This window comes from Sphaerodactylus townsendi, linkage group LG09 (genome assembly GCF_021028975.2).
Source record: "Sphaerodactylus townsendi isolate TG3544 linkage group LG09, MPM_Stown_v2.3, whole genome shotgun sequence".
Classification (NCBI taxonomy): domain Eukaryota; kingdom Metazoa; phylum Chordata; class Lepidosauria; order Squamata; family Sphaerodactylidae; genus Sphaerodactylus; species Sphaerodactylus townsendi.
The window spans coordinates 546757-563713 of NC_059433.1; the positions used below are offsets into that span (position 1 = coordinate 546757).

Consider the following 16957-nt stretch of genomic DNA (forward strand, 5'->3'; position numbering starts at 1 on the left):
CATTCTTTCCTTGATCTTCCCTCTCTGGTTTCACACGCTTGGTAGGTAACTAGGCTTATCCCTGACACCACCTACTCCCATGGGAAACGGGATGTTTCTGCTGCTCCGTGGGGATCGGAGTCCAGGTGGCTCTATCTCTATCTGTTGCTAACTCTTTCTCACATTCTTTGGGGAAATGGGAGGGGGGACTGTTTCTGAATAAAGGCGACAGCAAAAGGCAGGTTTGGCAGAGCTGGCTGCTTGCAGGCCGGGCGCTTCGTGACCTTTCCAATAAATGCTGCTGGTCAACAATCCAGAGTCCGCTTATTGATTCAAGGATCGAAATCTAACAAGATTATCGGTCCGACTCCTGAAAGTTGCAGGGCGTGGCTCTGCCTCAGGAGGCCGGCCTCCGACGCCTACGGGTGACTTCTCCCCTTCTCTACTGAAGCTTTTTTTAATGGTCCCTTTCCTCTGGGGTGCAGTTATAATCTTCCATAATGAAGTATCCCCCCAGCAACTGACTGTTAAATAGATTTTTACTGAGTAAGTTGGACATCCTAGTCCTGGGAGGTAGGTGGAGTAGACAGAGCCACAGAAAATGCACTGGAGCTGTTCTAACCCGAACAGTAATACTCCCTGGCTGCTAGTTAACGACAGCAATGTGCTATACTGTAAAAGGGACTGAAATGATAATTGAATTAGTCAAATCATCTTATCTTTGCGGACAGACAAGTTCTTAGTTGTGTGCTTTTGAATAACAAGAATGGACTTCCACAGCTTAAGGTCTCACCATTCAAACTGATGTCCCCGTATGGAAGAGGCAACAGCGGGGAATGGAGTGGATGTTGTGTGTAACGAAGAATAGGATTCCTCTTATAGATCTGCTCAACAACGTCAGGGTTTAGACAGTTCTCCTGTGCACACATGAAGAAAGCAGAATGAGAAATAAACCAATGAAGAATTCAGTGGTGATTGAGATGTATTCCTAACTCAATGTAATTGCTACAAGATATATGTAACCAGCCTGATATATGTTACCACTGCCATTCTGGGGCATTCTTTCCTTGATCTTTACTTTATGGCTTCACATGCTGAGTAGATAACTAGGCTTTCCCCTGACCCTTTGGTCTCATGAGAACCGGGATTGTCTCTGTTATCTTGTGGGGGCAGGATGCCAGTGGCTCTCTATCTCTATCTGTCATCAACCGTAGGGCGCCTCAGCTCCAAACTAACTCTCATATTTTGGGGGCATATAGGAGGGGGGACTAACATCGGAATAAATCCACCAACAAGTCCAGGGCAGAGTTTGAAGGATGCCCTCATGTAGGGAAAAAATAACTCCACACCTCCAACAACAGGAACTGGGCCTCAGAGACACCTGCTGTTCACCACCCTTAGTGAACAGTTAGCCATTTCTTTATTGAAGGAAAGTTCTAAAGGGGGGGGGGAGTTCCCTCAGTCGAAATCTTTCCTGAGTGTAGCCTCACCTTAATGTCTTGAATAAGTTGCTGAGTAGGAGTGTCAATTGGGGCTTTCGTATCCGTCACATTCTGTATAGCACCTGACCAGCGAGTGGCTTCATTGAGCAACTTGGTGTAAAGGCGGTAAGAGTGCTTGCGGCCATAGACAGTAACATTCCAGTAGCCTACAGCAGACCAAATAACATCTTGTGAATTCAAACTGACACTAATAAGTGACATATCTGGCAAAGCTGAATTTGTTGACTACATCCAACCATTCCAGTTGATTCAAAGGAGGAAGCAGGTGTGTCATGGATTGCAGTTCCCCGACTGCCACAGAAATGTAGGCCGGTGGGTGTCCTCTTGCGGTAACCAACTGCTTCCTATTCTATCTTTCTATTATGCAGATCAAAATAGTGGGGAGACCAGTGTTCTATGCAAATTAAAAGTCATTTACTGGTCACCTAAGGAGGTATAGTTAATTATATCAACATAAGGATGTTAAAAAGGCATAATTCATTTCTTGTGCTTCCATCCAATAAGAACCTGAAATGAGTTTCTATCAGATATGAAATTCCAGAAGTATTTTCAAGATTATTAATACTATTGTAATCATGCAAATTGAATCTAATGCCATGAGGGGAAAACACCCCCCAAAGGCCCATTACCTGTCTCTTTAAAGGTTTTCTCATCTGGGGGTGCGACAGAGCAGAGGCTGTTTAACACAAGAGTACCCAATTTGAGGGCATTCTTCTCTGAGCTCTTGTAGTAATCCAAAGAATTGTGTGTCAGCACAAACCACCGTTTCTTCAGCTTCAATGAAGTCATCTTGGGATTATTCTTAACCTCCTTGTGCAGCCATCCTGATGATGAGGAAAATAAAAGGTATCACCTGAATCAAATATCTTCTTATAAAGGGATGAGTTCACCTCAGCTGTTCTTCAGGTTAAGGCAGCAACTGGCATTTATAACAGTCGTAAAACAAGATCTGTTAGTTTTCTGAGATTGGGGGAAAAAACACTTATCGGTCCATGAAGAGGAAGTCAATACCAGATACTGCAAGAGCCACATATCCACGTGTCTCCAGAAACTAGCCTAAAGCACACCAAAAAGTCCACTATCTACAGCCAAGCTGTACACGGCAGTCACATTGTTTATCTGAAGGAGATTCTCACTCTCAGGCTCTACAGAAGATATTTCTAGAATTACAATAGCCAGGAAACAGATCAACAAAGCCCTCTGACATCAAGAGATGACTTGCTACAAGATAGGCCCCCCAAAAACAACAACAGAACAGTCACACACAGCTCTTAGCTCCAACCAGTTTAATGTAATGTTAATGACCTGCAAACCTATGGTGGGCAATGATGCCACTGCCTCACAGGCATCCAACAGTGAACCTTTTCTTGTTCACTGACAGCCTCCGAACCTTAAATAACTTCTAACCCACAACAGCGCACTTCCTAATATGTACACAGACTCTGGGACCAGGCCTGCAATTAACAAAGCCAGCTCCTTCCCCATGTTCACTCTGCCAACACAATCACTTGACCTAACATGACCCATAATTTCTCAGGTGCATTGACTTGCCCATCTTCCAACATGATATGTGCCATCAAGTGTCAACAATGCTCTTTCACTCGTTGCACTGGACAAACAGGTCAACCCTTACACAAAAGAATAAACGGGCATAAATCAATGTCAAAAATCACAACACTCAAACCTAGTGGGGGATCATTTTAATTTTCCACAGCATTCTGTCGTCCTCAAACAGAGAAGTTTCAAGGGGAGATGATAAAGATGAGGTTGCTGAACTTGAATTCATTCATAAATTCAGAACAATGGATCCCCCCAGAGTTGAATAGGGACACAGGATTTTTATCTCAGTACAGATGCTGATTTTCTGCTCCCTAAGCATTTCTCCCCTGCTGTAATCAAGTTGATTACATTAGCCATTGTCCCTTTGTGTCCTGACTCCTTTCTTTGCAACATCTCACCCACCTTCAGAATGGGATATAAGGGCTCCAAGATCTCAGTTCCTATTTGTATCTGATGAAGGGAGCTTTGACTCTTGCAAGCTCATAGCCTGAAAACTCTGTTGGTCTCTAAAGTGCAACTGGACTCGAATCTGGCTGCAAGGGTATTAGTAGCAGTGGGCTACTGGTATGAATCCTGAACTGTCTCAGTCGTATATAAGAGGTGTGAGTGAGGTGCACATGGTGAAAACAGGAGCTCCTTCCCATAAGGGAACTAGCAAGACCTGTCTATTCTTAAGACACCCACTGCAGATGTGTGAATTTCTTTGTATAGAACCAAACGTCTGAACCAAGCAACTCCCAACATTACAAAATAAGATATAAAATGCAAGTAAAAATAAAATTTCCAAGTGCAAGTACCACAAAATAGTAGCAATAAAAGGTTAAGAAAATATCAGAACATTAAACCATGGCTTGAATGACTGCCCTCCTTGAAACCACATCAGTCTTTGTCTTCCTAGCTGCCTTGGCCAAACAAAGATGTCCAATGTAAGGATCAGTATTTGATAATAAAAAAGATAGTTTATCAGAATCAGAAAGAAGGCTTGGGCAAGCCAGCCGCCTAGCAAGGAATTTAGCCCTAGGCTCCATAGTCAGAATACAAGAAAAATATAATGAGGCAAGTCTTCCACAGCTGGTTCCCCTGATAGAAAAGAATGGGTTCAAGGGTATTTGGGAATAACATTCATCCAGTAGTGCCGAAGGCACTGTTGGAAAGCGTAAGGATGTAAATATTAACTAGGTAGGGGGTTCTGAGGTGACTGGTTTCAGTTTAATGTTAACTATAATGAAAATTTAGGTTTAGAAAATAATGATCTACCTATCAAGGTATCAGAGTTGAAAACACAACTATCAGTTGAACTGTCAAGAAGATTATTGGAGATGGACTATCTGAGAAGAATGTCCCTGAGGAAGCCAGAATGAGTGGCGTCCTTGTATGTCAAGGCCTTGAAAAATGGTCCACTAGAGGGGTTTGTTCTGGCGAGTCTCCTCCTCTGCAGAATAGCTGGATGCTCTGGGGAAGGGGAGGCCCGTCTCTGCCCTCCTCAGAACTGCAGGAGTCCCGCGGGAAGGGCCAAAACAATCCCCAAGAAGAGATTCTGAATATCTTCTTTCAACCCCCTATACTAGAGCAGGTGAGGCATTAAAACTTCAGGTATTAACGCTTCAAAAGCTTTAAAACAGGATCTGTAGGGAAACCACCCTTTGTAGAAACCCCACTGGCTGAGGCTGCACACGGCAGTTTCAGATGGACACAGGAGTGATCGATGGTGTTGCTCTCTGGATGAGAAGTCAGCTACTGTGAGATTTGGAAGCAGGAAAAAGGGCTGAATGGGGGTCCCCTGCCGTTCATTTTTAAAAGTCAGAATTAATAAGGAATCATACATTCTGCTGGAGGAATTTCTCTTACCCCTCACTATGAACTCCTGCCCCTCTACTCGCGTATCCCCCTTGGACCTCTGCAGCAGAGTGATCCAGTGATGCATCTCCTCTGGAGTGTCTGAATTGCAGTGAAGAACTCGGTTAGCGGTGATGATCACAAAGGAGTTGGGCCTGCATAGGGAGAAAAAAGAAGAGGGTTGCTTTATAAACATGAATGGTGTTTGGGACCAAAACAACTTATTCCACCTACTGTCAGGATAACAGCTTCCCCCTTGTTTGCCCTGTAGACACAGACTCATTCCTGAGTCACCTCACCATTTTATCTTAAATGACATTAAAGAATGCTTGGCACAATCTTCCAATGCAGTCACTTAGAAGCATGCGCCACAAACATCTGAGGGGGGGGGGAAGGGGGCTGGTTTTGTTTTGCAGCTGAGGTCCCAGGACAGAGCGCTTGGCTTGCTCCATTCATTATGAGGACTGGAGAAGAGGCCCTGACCTGCACACCTCATACCTTGCCCTGTGTTGGTGCAGAAATTCTCAGCAAATCAGGCTAACCCACCTGGCAAAATATGCCCAGCTTTTACAACCAAGAATGTTGGATCACAATCTCAGTGGAGTACTTCCCTGAAAACTGGGAAGATGGTTCAAACAGGCATCTAGACAACTTCAGGCCAATAAGGTAAAGTCTGTATAGAGTGTTGGACTAGGAACCGGGAGGGCCAAGCCTGAACCTCCACTCTGACATGGAAGTTTGCTGGGTGACCTTGGAACAGTCGGCTACCCTCAGCCTTGCCTACCCCACTGTGTGATTATTAAGAAGATAAAGTGGAGGAGAAAGCTGTATACCTTTTAGGCCTCTCAATGGGGAGAAAGGCTAGTTATAAATGAAATCAATAAATGCATCAATGAAGCAATGGTTTGCATGGACCAATGGGCAGATATGTCCAGAGGCTTAGATACCAGGGGGCCGGGGGGTGCACGTTGCACTGGGCACATGACCGGGGCGGGGGGGGGGGGGCAAAAAATCCGGTTTGTGGGGTTTTTTGTATTTTTTAGTGTTTTTTCAGGTTTTGGCCTGCAGGGGGTGCAGGCTAGCAGCACCAAAATTTCAGGGTTGTTTTGGGAGATTGTCCTGATGCTATCACCCAAGTTAGGTGAGATTTGGTTCAGGGGGTCCAAAGAACAATTGCACCCCTTAGAGCCGGCACCCCCCAAATTTCCCCAGATTCTCCTTTTAAATCCACCCCCTTCGGCATGGATTTAAAGGGAGAATCTGAGGTCTCCAGTTTAAACATTGAAAGTGATGGTGTTTCAGGGTGGGGGATAATCCACCCCAAAACAGCATCACTTTCAATGTTGTTTTAACTGGAGACCCCAGATTTTCCCTTTAAGGTGGATTTAAAAGGAGAATTTGGGCTCCCTAGTTTAAACACCATTGAAAGTGATGCTGTTTGGGGGTGGATTCCAGCATCACAGCAGTCACCCATGGGGGGAGGAGGGGAAGGCAGGTGGGCACAAAGCTCAGATTTTGCACTGGGCTCCATTTCCCCTAACTACGCCTCTGGATATGTCTCACCAAAAGGGCAATGGCTTGGAAGAATGATGTGTGAATTGGTTCACGAATTCTTGTCATCAGGTGTTAGACATAAAATTATGCACATATGGACAAACTCATACTTATATTTGATATAGTGTGATTTGTGTAAAGGAAAACATAAGCCCTTCTACTCCTTGCTGTGGAGCATTTAGGCTTCTGAAAGGTGGAAGAAATGGTTTCGGAACGGAGGCAGCCAAAGGGGTTTCTGCTTCTTCCACCATCCTTGGTAAAGAGAAACATACCTTCATTAGAACCCAAGCCAGAAAATTTGGGAACTGCTCCAGCTTCCCTTTCTTCTTCAGCTTCTCTTGTTAAAAGGCCGTGGTAAATAAGGAAAGTTGCCAAAACCGGCCCTAACGAAATGTCTAACAAAAATTAAGACATCTGAATTTGAACATACCGATCTGGGTTGTCAGATGCACAGACAGAGTCAATCATCCCCACATCCAGTGTGCCCTAGGAAAAAAGAGCCAATAGATGGGCATATGGGATATATCCAGGAATACTACATACCACAAGAGAAACAAATACTTTCACAATTCCACAGATGGATTGTGCAAAAAAGTGAGCCACATGATCGTGCACAAGAAACTCCAGGGACAGAATCTTTCTCTTGCTAAGAGCCTGTTTCAATTTCCAAGTAGCCTGATGCTCTTCCTCAAGGACAACTCTTGGTTTATCTTTTAAGAGTTACCAGGGAGGCAGTCTGGGCTTTTTTATGAGTCTGGGTCCCAGTAATCTGCGAGAAAGGAAGGCTTATAACTGTATTAAGCAAATACATATCAATACATATCCACAGGACTGCTGCCAGGAGGATTTGGGGGACAGGCATGGAAGCACTCCCCTGGCACAGGACATCCCTTTTTTTGCAAAAACCAGAAGTAAAACCATTACAGCAAGAGGTAACACTCTAGGATTCCTCCAAAACTCTATGGCATCCCCCCTGCACCCCCCGGGCCCAATTTGTAACTGTTAAAGTGCCAATAGGGAAGAGAGGGAATTGTCAGGAGCCTTTCTATGACAGTGGGAGACGTGGCACCCCTATCCTCAGCACCCCCAAAACTGGGCCTCTTCTGCCCTGGGGAAAAAAAAGGAGAATTGAGATTCCATTCCTTTCCTCCTTAGAAGCTCCTTGAGTTATAAATCTTGAGCAGCATAATTCTAAATCTATTCTTTAAGGGATATAACATCTGAGAAAATGTTTGCTATTGCCAATGTAACCTCAGGATCACTGTCACTTAAGAAATAGGGCATTAACTCAGACACAGAAATAGTAGTTCAGCTTTTCAGAAGAGGAATAATATAACTTGACCTTTGATATTCCTAAAAATGACATTCCAGGAGCCTGTGTGCCAGAGAATCAACACAGCCAGCACTGAGATTCACCAATGAATCAAACTCTTTTACTTCCTAAACACACAGTTCAGAAGTTGACAATGTGCTTCTAAATCCATCCTTACCACTGCATTTTGTGGATTTGCCTGCTCATCGTGCATCTCTTGGATTTCCTGTTCTGTGGAGGCATGAACTTGACTCAGAACACTGAACCACTGACTGCAAGGTCAGAAAGGGGAGGAAAACAGGAGATCAGTATGACAAAGGCTCAGACAGGTGGACCGCTTTTCTTGCTGAAATGCAGTAAGGTCTGCAGGATCATCACATCCCTGCACTTCAGCGCAAAGCAAAAGCCATTCCTGCCTTCTGTTAATGAGCTCCAAAAACAACCAACTGTCCATAAACATAAAATACAGATGGAGATCATTTTAGAATTTCAGTCCACTAACTTTCACCCTCTGAATCATACATCGTGATGACAGTTGACAGATTTACTGCTCCAACAAGATGGATATGTTAAAATCAAATTCAACAACCGCAATTCAATTTTTCTCCAAATATACCCTCAAGACAGCTCTTCGCTCTATTGATAATAATTTGTTGGTGATCCCTGGCCTGAAAGATGTCTGGCCTTTGTTGCCCTGGCTCTGACCTGTTGGAAAGCGCTATCAAATGAGACCCAGACCCTGGGGGACTTAGCACACTTCCGCAGGGCCTGTAAGACCGCTGTCAGAACTTCTCTGCATAGAAAATGAAACAATTGAAAGTTCAAAGATTTTATTGCTACAAGCAGAAAGAAGGCAGAAGTCTGTTCTGAGCAATTCTCTCAGAACAGACGATAATATGCATCAGTGTCTCCCGCCCCCCCATGTGAGAAGCCAAACAGCATAACTTTCACTGCAACACTACAGAACAGCAAAGCACAGCAGAACACAGTAATAACCCAGTAGCCTCCCATCCCCCCTGGCACACACCCTGCCTACGGTTGCGGGGAACAATGGTATTCTATCATGGTTGGCCTCCCTCCCCTCCCTGTCTCCTCCTCCTCCTCCTTTTCCTCTCCCTTTCCCTTCTCTTTAAATTCATCCCCTTTAGTTTAGTGAGGGATTAATTTTATGGTGTCTTTGTTCTGTACTGTTGTACATTTTAATCTGGTAAATTGTAAGCTGCTCTGAGACCATTAAGCAGAAGGGATGCCTAGAAATTGTAAATAAATAACCTTTCCACTGAAACATACACTGTACTTTTTCACATAATCAGCAAATTAAAGCAAGTATTCTTATGGTGTGGCCACCTTTTAAAGCCAACATTTTCAGGGAATAATGACTCAAACCCCCCTATATAGAAGCAGAAATTCATAACTCAATCTATATCTATAAACACGAAATACTACTCACTGACTCACTCATCAACAGAACTTAAAAACCACCGAAGCCACACACATGAAATTTGGCACACCTGTTCCTTACGTACTCCAGGTGCTCACTAAGAAAGGATTTCCCAAAATAGTCACTTTCACTCGATTTATTACCTATTTGCTGTTTTAACTGCTCATCTCTGGCCATCTGCGTGAACATTCTAAGGGCAAACCAACCGCTCAGTCCACAGACATGCTGCATGAACATTCTAAGGGTGACAGTTCAACACCACCAGCTTCATGTCCTTCACCAACTGCACTCTACCACCGCCCTCCACAACAGCGATTGATTACAACCTATTATTTTGAAAAATCGTAGGGAACCCATCAGTCCACAGACAGGCTGTGAAGAAATATGCTGAATGTCACCCCTGAAGTTATGACAGACAGGCTGCTGTATAAAGTACTCCTCCACCCACCCTCACGCTTAACAAGCACCGGGCTTACAGCCAAATACTATCAAAACAAGATTTACAAAACCACACTATCACAGCTTTGACTACTAAACATTTTGTCGGGTTCTGCATATGGACATCAGATTTAATAACTGTGGAGACAAGTTTCTTTGCTCTCGGCCTCCCTGGATCACCCCTAGTAGCTTTGGTGTCGTGCTCTCGAAGTGGCGGGATGAGTCCCCAGGAATGTGCTGCGGTGGCAGTACAGTCCAACTCCCTGCCCTTCAACCCTACCCTGAACCTCTTCACAGCCTTCTCACTCATCAGCATCCAATGGCAGAACACTTCCTTTTTGCATCCCGAAAATACAACGGCTGTTTCCACATGACATCTTTCCCGGAGCCCAATTCCAGGTGAAAAGACCTTGGCAATAACACATTTGCATTATAAAGATAGATACAACTACAGGAAGCTGCTGCAAAATATGCAAAAACAAACCCATCAGTCCACAGACAGGCTGTGAGGAAATATGCTACATATCACCCCAAAGTGCACAAACAGGCTGTAAAGAAGTATGCTGAATGTCACCCCGAAATTCATAGAGAGCCTGTGATGAAGTATGCGTAGCGAAGCACAGGTGCCCTGCTAGTACTGTATAATTTGAGTTATTTTTCCATTGGTGTTGAATACGTAGAACTGAGTTTCATCTGCTCCTGGTCTATTTTTGAGAATCATAATAATAACCTGTTATTATTTTTAATAACAATCTACACTCAAAACTATTTCAAATAAGTTACTGTTTGCAAGCCTTGCTATCTCACCACCATCTCCCATCGCCATTTTGTGACCAGATAAGGTGGATGACTTAGCAACCAACTCTAGGTTTTATTTACTAGTCACGTAGACATTCAATCATTTTTTCAAGGAATGCAGCAGCATTACAGCCTATTTTATCTTACAGCAACTCTGTACGGTGGGCTGAGTGAATAGTTAACCATTCATGAGAGGCAATGCCACTTTTTTCAATACCAAAATATACCTAATTTTTAGGAGATGCCGTTCATTTGAAACATGTCTGGCTTTTGATTCACTAACAGTTATGACACAATTTGTTAAACATTAACCCCCACCCCTGTTCCTGTTAAGAGAACTTCCTGCAGTTCTTGGGAAAAGATATAAATGTATAATTACTAGCCACAGACATCTTCCCCACCTTCAGAGGAGCCTCTCTGTCCAATAGTCATCAGGAGAGGGTTGCCACTCCTCCCCCTCCCTCCCAACAACGTCCAGCTGGCCTGCAGGGGACTTCCTTGCTCCAAACAAAGACTGGAATGAAGCGAGTGTCGATGCCATAACATCACTTTCAGAAGTGATGTCACTGTATTGCCAACAATTGTGTGGACAATCTGGTATTTGGGCAAACTCTATGGTAAAATATTGTAAAAATAGCTTCTACCATAGAGATTTTTCCCAAATACTAGAGTGTCACCATGATTGTCAGCAACTTGATAACATCTTTTCCGGAAGTGATGACATTGTGTTGAAGCCAGCCTCTTTCTGGCCTCCATTTGCCACTGGTGAAGTCCCCACCCCACCCCACCCCACCCCTGCTAGTTGCCAGGGGAGACCTGACCACCTTTTATCAGGGCCATCTAAAAAGCCTTGAATGACAATATTTCAGGCAAACAAAAAGTGGCATTGCTTCACAAACCTCATAATTAATTCATGCAGGTTATAACAACTAGTGTACATGCGAAACAATGTCTAAATGACTTACGGTAAATAAAAGCTTAGTCAAATACATTAGTCAAATGTAAGGAGAATGGGTCATAAGAACACAAAGGAAAGTCCTGCTGCATCAGGTCAGTAACCCACCTAGCCCACATCCTGTTTCACATAGTGGCCAACCAGTTGCCCTAGAGGGCAGCAAGGGGGAACTGCCATGCCCCCGCCCAGGGCAAGACGCCCCCTGGCGCTATGTGTCTGCCGATGGAGCATGCACGCCAAAGCCTTCCCCAAATGTCACCCTCTCACAGTGGTATCCAGAGTTATGCTGCCTCTGAATATACAAGTCCCCAGCTACTAGCTATGGTGAGTCTATCAGCAGCTGCTATGATAGCTACACTCTTTCCCACCTAAAAATCCAAGTAGAGTTCTAACTACTTGCTGGACGGTCTTTGTTTCAGAATGCTCCACTTGGGTCCTAGTGCCTGCCTAGTTCGGTTAGGCAGGCGCTAGGACCCAAGCGGAGCATTCTGAAACAAAGACGGTGCAGCATCCCTGATTCAAAGGGTATCACATGCTGGGGAAAGAACTAAAGGTGGCCTAGGAGTAGTTATCGTGATCTGCATCTGAGCTCCTCATAGGCTTGTCACGGTTGGAGATTAGGCTTGGAGATTCGATTAAGTCGAACTGGTAAAAAAACAAACAGAAAAAAGCCTGATCAGATTTTTTTCGGGTTTTATTCAGCCCTGAATTCAAGCCATGCCAAAAACCCGGAGCTGAATACTGACAAAAGCGGAAAAGCGTAATAGATTCGGCTTTTCGGATTTCAGCTATTTAAAATCCAAAGGGGATCCTTCCTTCCTCCCACAGCCGCTGGCTGCTTGGACTCCTTTAAAAACCATCTTCAAAAAACCTTTTTTCCCATTTTGGAGAATTCGCCCCCCCAATACCCCCTCCAGTTTACTTATCAATTGCTGGGTGTGTGTTTGGACTTTCTTGTGAGATCCGGGGTGTGTGTGTGTGTGTGTGTGTGTGTGTGTGTGTGTCTGGAGCTGGCTGCAGTCTCCTTCTCTCCTTCTCTGATGCACTCTGTGTTTTGTTACCAGGGCAGCAAATTGAAGAGTTGAGTCCCAGCCAATGAGGGCCATGCATTTCTGCAGGGATCTGGCTAGCTAGGTCTTTGCAGAGTTTGCACCTTTAGGCACAGGAAGGGGGAGAAAACTGACCGTGGCCAATGAAGTGTGAGGCTGGGAGCAAAGCTGCTAATGCCAGGTTTTCTTTTTTTTTTTTTAATTTCACTGTTAACATGTTATTGCTCTTGTTATTCCAGCTGTTTGTGGCAGTGCTTGGTGGAAGGGTGGCTGTGTTGAGGGGGCTGAGGGGGCAGGCCCAGAGGGTGAGGGCTCTCCTAACCAAGTTTAACTTGTTCATAAGCTGTTTCAGTGTTAAGCTGTTAACATTTTCATTGTTCCCAGAATCCCAGTTGTGCTTTTTGGTTGGTTGAGGGTGAGGGAAGGCTCTGGACTTAGGCTAAGCCCACTAACTTTTATCAAAAAGGGGAAACTTTCTTGTTGTTTTCCTTGGTTTGTTCTGTTGTTTTGCATTTGTAATATCCTGTGCAGCTTCAAGTTTCTTTTCCCTCACCCCACCCTGGTGTGCTGTTGCTTCTGTTCTTCATTTGCTTTGGGGTCTGGATAAAATGAGAATCCAGATGATTTTAAACTGATCCTCATGAATTCATATGATTTTTGAATTGGAATGAAATGAAACAACTATGAAACTATAGAGCATGTCTTAGTCTACAGGCAGCACCAAAACAACCATACTCTGTGGCACCGCAGTGCCAGGCATCAAAATCTAGAGCCTGCTTGAGCAAGCTGGGAGGAGCATCAGCCGGGGTTAATGAAACCAGGGGCAGTTCGGACTGTGCGCGAGTTTGGGACTGGGTGACTGCAAGACCCAACTGCGATGCAGAAAGTACAGTACGTGGAATGGCACGTAAGGAGGTATCCCCCCCCCCTCCCCGAGGAAGGCAAGAGCGCGTGTCCGCTAATCAGTTGGTTTTCTCGGGGGAAAATGCACTGTAAACTGGAACCGGGAAAAGAAATCAGCCCATCACAATTGCTTAGCCGACATTTTACTGGGGGTGGACGGAGCCGTCAGGTTTTTATGATCCAACCAAACTTGGAAAGGGCGGGCAGCACCCTCTAACCAATGGTGCCAAGTGCGGAGAGCTTCTTTAATGGCTGCCAGTTTCCTCGTCACCTACTGTCCAATTGAGCTCAGGACCAGAAAACTTCTTCAAGACAGTTTTCCATCCGCACCCCATTGTAACAGGGCTGCCCCTAAAGGTTTGTCAGACGCGTCTACATGTACTATAAACGGCAAGTCAGGATCGGGATGGGTAAAAATAGGCTCGGTTGTAAAGGCAGTCTTAAGTTGTTGAAACGCCTGTTGGCAACTGTCGGTTCAATTAAGAGGGATACCCGGCTTAGCTGCTTGCAGCCCCTTGCCTTTCGTACGTAGTAAATCAGTTCAGGGCAAGGCCATTTGGGTGAATTGCAGAATAAAGTCACGATGGAAGTTAGGAAATCCCAGAAACAACTGGAGTTCCCTGCGGGTGGTACAGATGGGCCAATTTACTACTGCTGCCACCTTAGCAGGGTCCATTTCCAATCCCCCCGACACACGATATCCAAGAAAGTCCAACTTTTCCTGATGGAAGGCACATTTGGACAGTTTCACAAATAAAGAGTTGTCAAGAAGCCTCTGCAGCAGTGTGCGAACCAGAGCTACATGCTCCTCCTCGGTGGAGGAATAAATTAGGACATCATCTAAATACACCCCCACTCCTTTAGACAATAAATCTTGCAAACCCTAGTTGATCAAGGACATGAAAGCCCTGGGCGCGCCGTGTAATCCAAATGGCATTACGAGATATTCATACTGTCCAAACTTAGTGTTGAAGGCTGTGAGATACTCATAACCTTCTGCGACGCGTACTCTATAGTAAGCCTCTCTCAAATCCAACTTGGTAAAAACCGCCCTGACCCCAAAGCATCTAAAAGGTATTTGATCAAGGGTATTTGTTGGAGGCCAACACTGCATTCAAACCTCTATAGTCAGTTCACAATCTCAAAGAGCCATCCTTTTTCTTGACAAACAATACGGGCGCAGCATACGTGTTCCTAGTTGCCTTCCGAATGAAACCACGAGCCAGATTCTTGTCCAGAAACGCCCTTAACTTAGTCTCCTCAGTGGGACTCATCCGATATACACAGCCCTTCGGTAGTTTGGCTCCTGGGATCAACTCAATCTTACAATCTGTGTCCCTATGGGAGGGCAGCTGGTCGCATTCCCGCTCTTCAAAAACTCTGGCAAGGTCCCAGTAACACTTAGGCACTTCGGGCAGTTCAGGTAGCGAGGAAATGCCAGAAGCCAATGCAGGGGTGCTTGGTTCAGGTGGGTCACCTTCATGCATGTGGTCCCCACAGGGTGGATCAGTAAAAAGAACTATGCGAGATACCCATCGGATAGTGGGATCATGTGTCTCTAACCAGGACATTCCAAGAACAATCAGGTATTTCGCCAATGGGGCCAAAATGAAACTAAGGTGCTCCCAATGCTTCTCACATTGCAACAGGACGGGTTCAATTTTAAAACGAGCTGGACCACTTCCCCCTAAAGGGCTACTGTCCATTTGTGTAAATGGTAAGGGTTTGGCCAGCAGAATTAATTGTAATCCACGTTCCTCCACTATTTGCAGTCGCATAAGGCAATGGGAGCACCCGGAGTCCACAAGCGCCCGAGCCAAAATATGAGTATGCTTGGCCGGATTAGACAATGTAGTCATTAGGGTAATAGAGGCACCACCAACACTTACCGCATCTTTAGGAGGCTCCATAGTTTCAGGAACTGCTGTAGAGAGTCTGATGCTGGTGGTGGTTTTATCTTCCTCGGGGAAATCAAGTTCCTCTGCATCCAAGGCTTTTGATGTGCCCTGAGTTGACTTAGGAGGCGCTGATTGCCGTGCTGGCTTAGCCGTAGATCTTTTTGGAGGCAAGCTGCCTGTGGGTTTGGTGTTCTTTGGGCAGGTCGCAGCTACATGACCAGGTTCGCCACAATACACACAGAGTCCTAAACGATGACATCGCTCAGAGACACTTTCAGCAGTGGCAGGTGGGGTGGCAGCTGAGGCAGGAGCTTTCTTCACCTGAGGCACAGGCTGTTTGGCCGGCTGGGTTTTGGTCCCCGACCCTTCGGAACGGTTGAGTCTGCCTGCAATGATACTGCTGATTTCAATCCATTCTGCCACTGTACAAGGCTCGTTGTTCATAATAGCCCAACTCCGGATTTCTGGATCAACAGCCTCATAAAAGTATTCAGCTTTCATCCGGTCTGGCCAGTCAGGAATTTTGCTGGCGACCGCATGGAACTGATGAGCAAACTCCACAAATGGCTTGGTGCCCTGCCGCATTGTTTTAAGTATCTTTTTAGCGTTATCACAGGCATCTTGATCCTTGAAACATAAGCGTAAGCCTTGCAAGAAGTCGGCTACCGAGTTAAGTTCCTCAGCATCAAGTTCAAAAAGTTCCACAAACCACTCTGCCACTTCCCCATCCAAAACCGATCCGATGTCTTGAACCTTCTCCCTTTCGGACCGATACATGTCATCGTATTCCTGCATATGGGCATCCAGCTGAAAGATTAAATACGGTAGTTTTGACGCAGTACCATTGAAACGAGCCAGAATACGCGGACGGGTGAAACCCCGACCCTGAGGTGCAGGAAGAAGGGGTGCTGTGTGTTGAGCTGGAGCAGGTGCTGCATGTTGAGCTGGAGCGTCTTGGTGGTGGTCAGGTGGATCGATCGTCCACCAAATGGGGACAAGGCGTATCTGGCCGTCCATGGGTCTGGCTTGCTGCAACACGTTGGCGTTCCGAACGTAACTCCGCCGCTTGAGCAGTTAGCTGGCGTTGTAGGTCTGCTGCTGCAGCGCGTTCACGGGCCTCGATGGCCACCAAGTCACATTCCTTCCGAAGCAGTTCGGACCTTTACTTCTCCAGAGCTGCACATTCACACTGGATTTGAACAAGTTCAGTGCTGTGGGCAGCAGCGTCCTGGGATTGTTGTAATTTCAGAGTGCGTAGCTGCTGTACTTCCCGGAGCAATTCTTGCTTGGACGGCTCCACAGCGTGCAAAACTTCATGTTCCTGTTGTTCTCGATCCTTTTGCACCTGCTGATATAACTCCTCATGTTCCTTGTCATACTCTTCCCTGAGTTGAAACCACTGACGAACACGTTTATCAATCAAGGCTTCCCGGGCCTCCTGCCATTCATGCTTAGCCTGGTCCAGTGCAGCCTGTTGCGCCTGTAGGGAATGTAGACCTGGGTCTTCTTGGAGTCCCGGCCATCCCGGCTCGTCCTCCTTGCATGAAGAGCCGGCCCCAGGAGGATCAAGTATTTCCACTGGTTCATCCTCCCTGAACACTCCATGGGGAAACGAGCCTGGTTGTGAAGCACCCAGATTCACCAACTGATCCCATTCCACTTCCTCATCAGGCCAAGGCTTTTGAGACTCCCCTTGGGTTGATTTGGTTTCGCCCGAATCATGTCTAGGAAG

At 45.7% G+C, this 16957-nt stretch overlaps 1 protein-coding gene across 4 annotated transcripts in view; it reads right to left on the reverse strand.

Annotated features, from left to right (window-relative positions):
- The window catches only part of MYO10 (myosin X), a 293414-nt gene that overhangs the window by 22761 nt on the left and 253696 nt on the right, over nucleotides 1–16957 (reverse strand). For all 4 annotated transcript variants that reach the window (XM_048508398.1, XM_048508397.1, XM_048508396.1 and 1 more), the window contains 6 exons: nucleotides 7922–8015; nucleotides 6862–6917; nucleotides 4890–5032; nucleotides 2111–2305; nucleotides 1470–1627; nucleotides 773–896 (listed from right to left, as the gene is read on the reverse strand). In XM_048508398.1, coding sequence (XP_048364355.1) covers nucleotides 773–896; nucleotides 1470–1627; nucleotides 2111–2305; nucleotides 4890–5032; nucleotides 6862–6917; nucleotides 7922–8015 — 770 coding nt within the window. The remainder of the gene's footprint in view (nucleotides 1–772; nucleotides 897–1469; nucleotides 1628–2110; nucleotides 2306–4889; nucleotides 5033–6861; nucleotides 6918–7921; nucleotides 8016–16957) is intronic.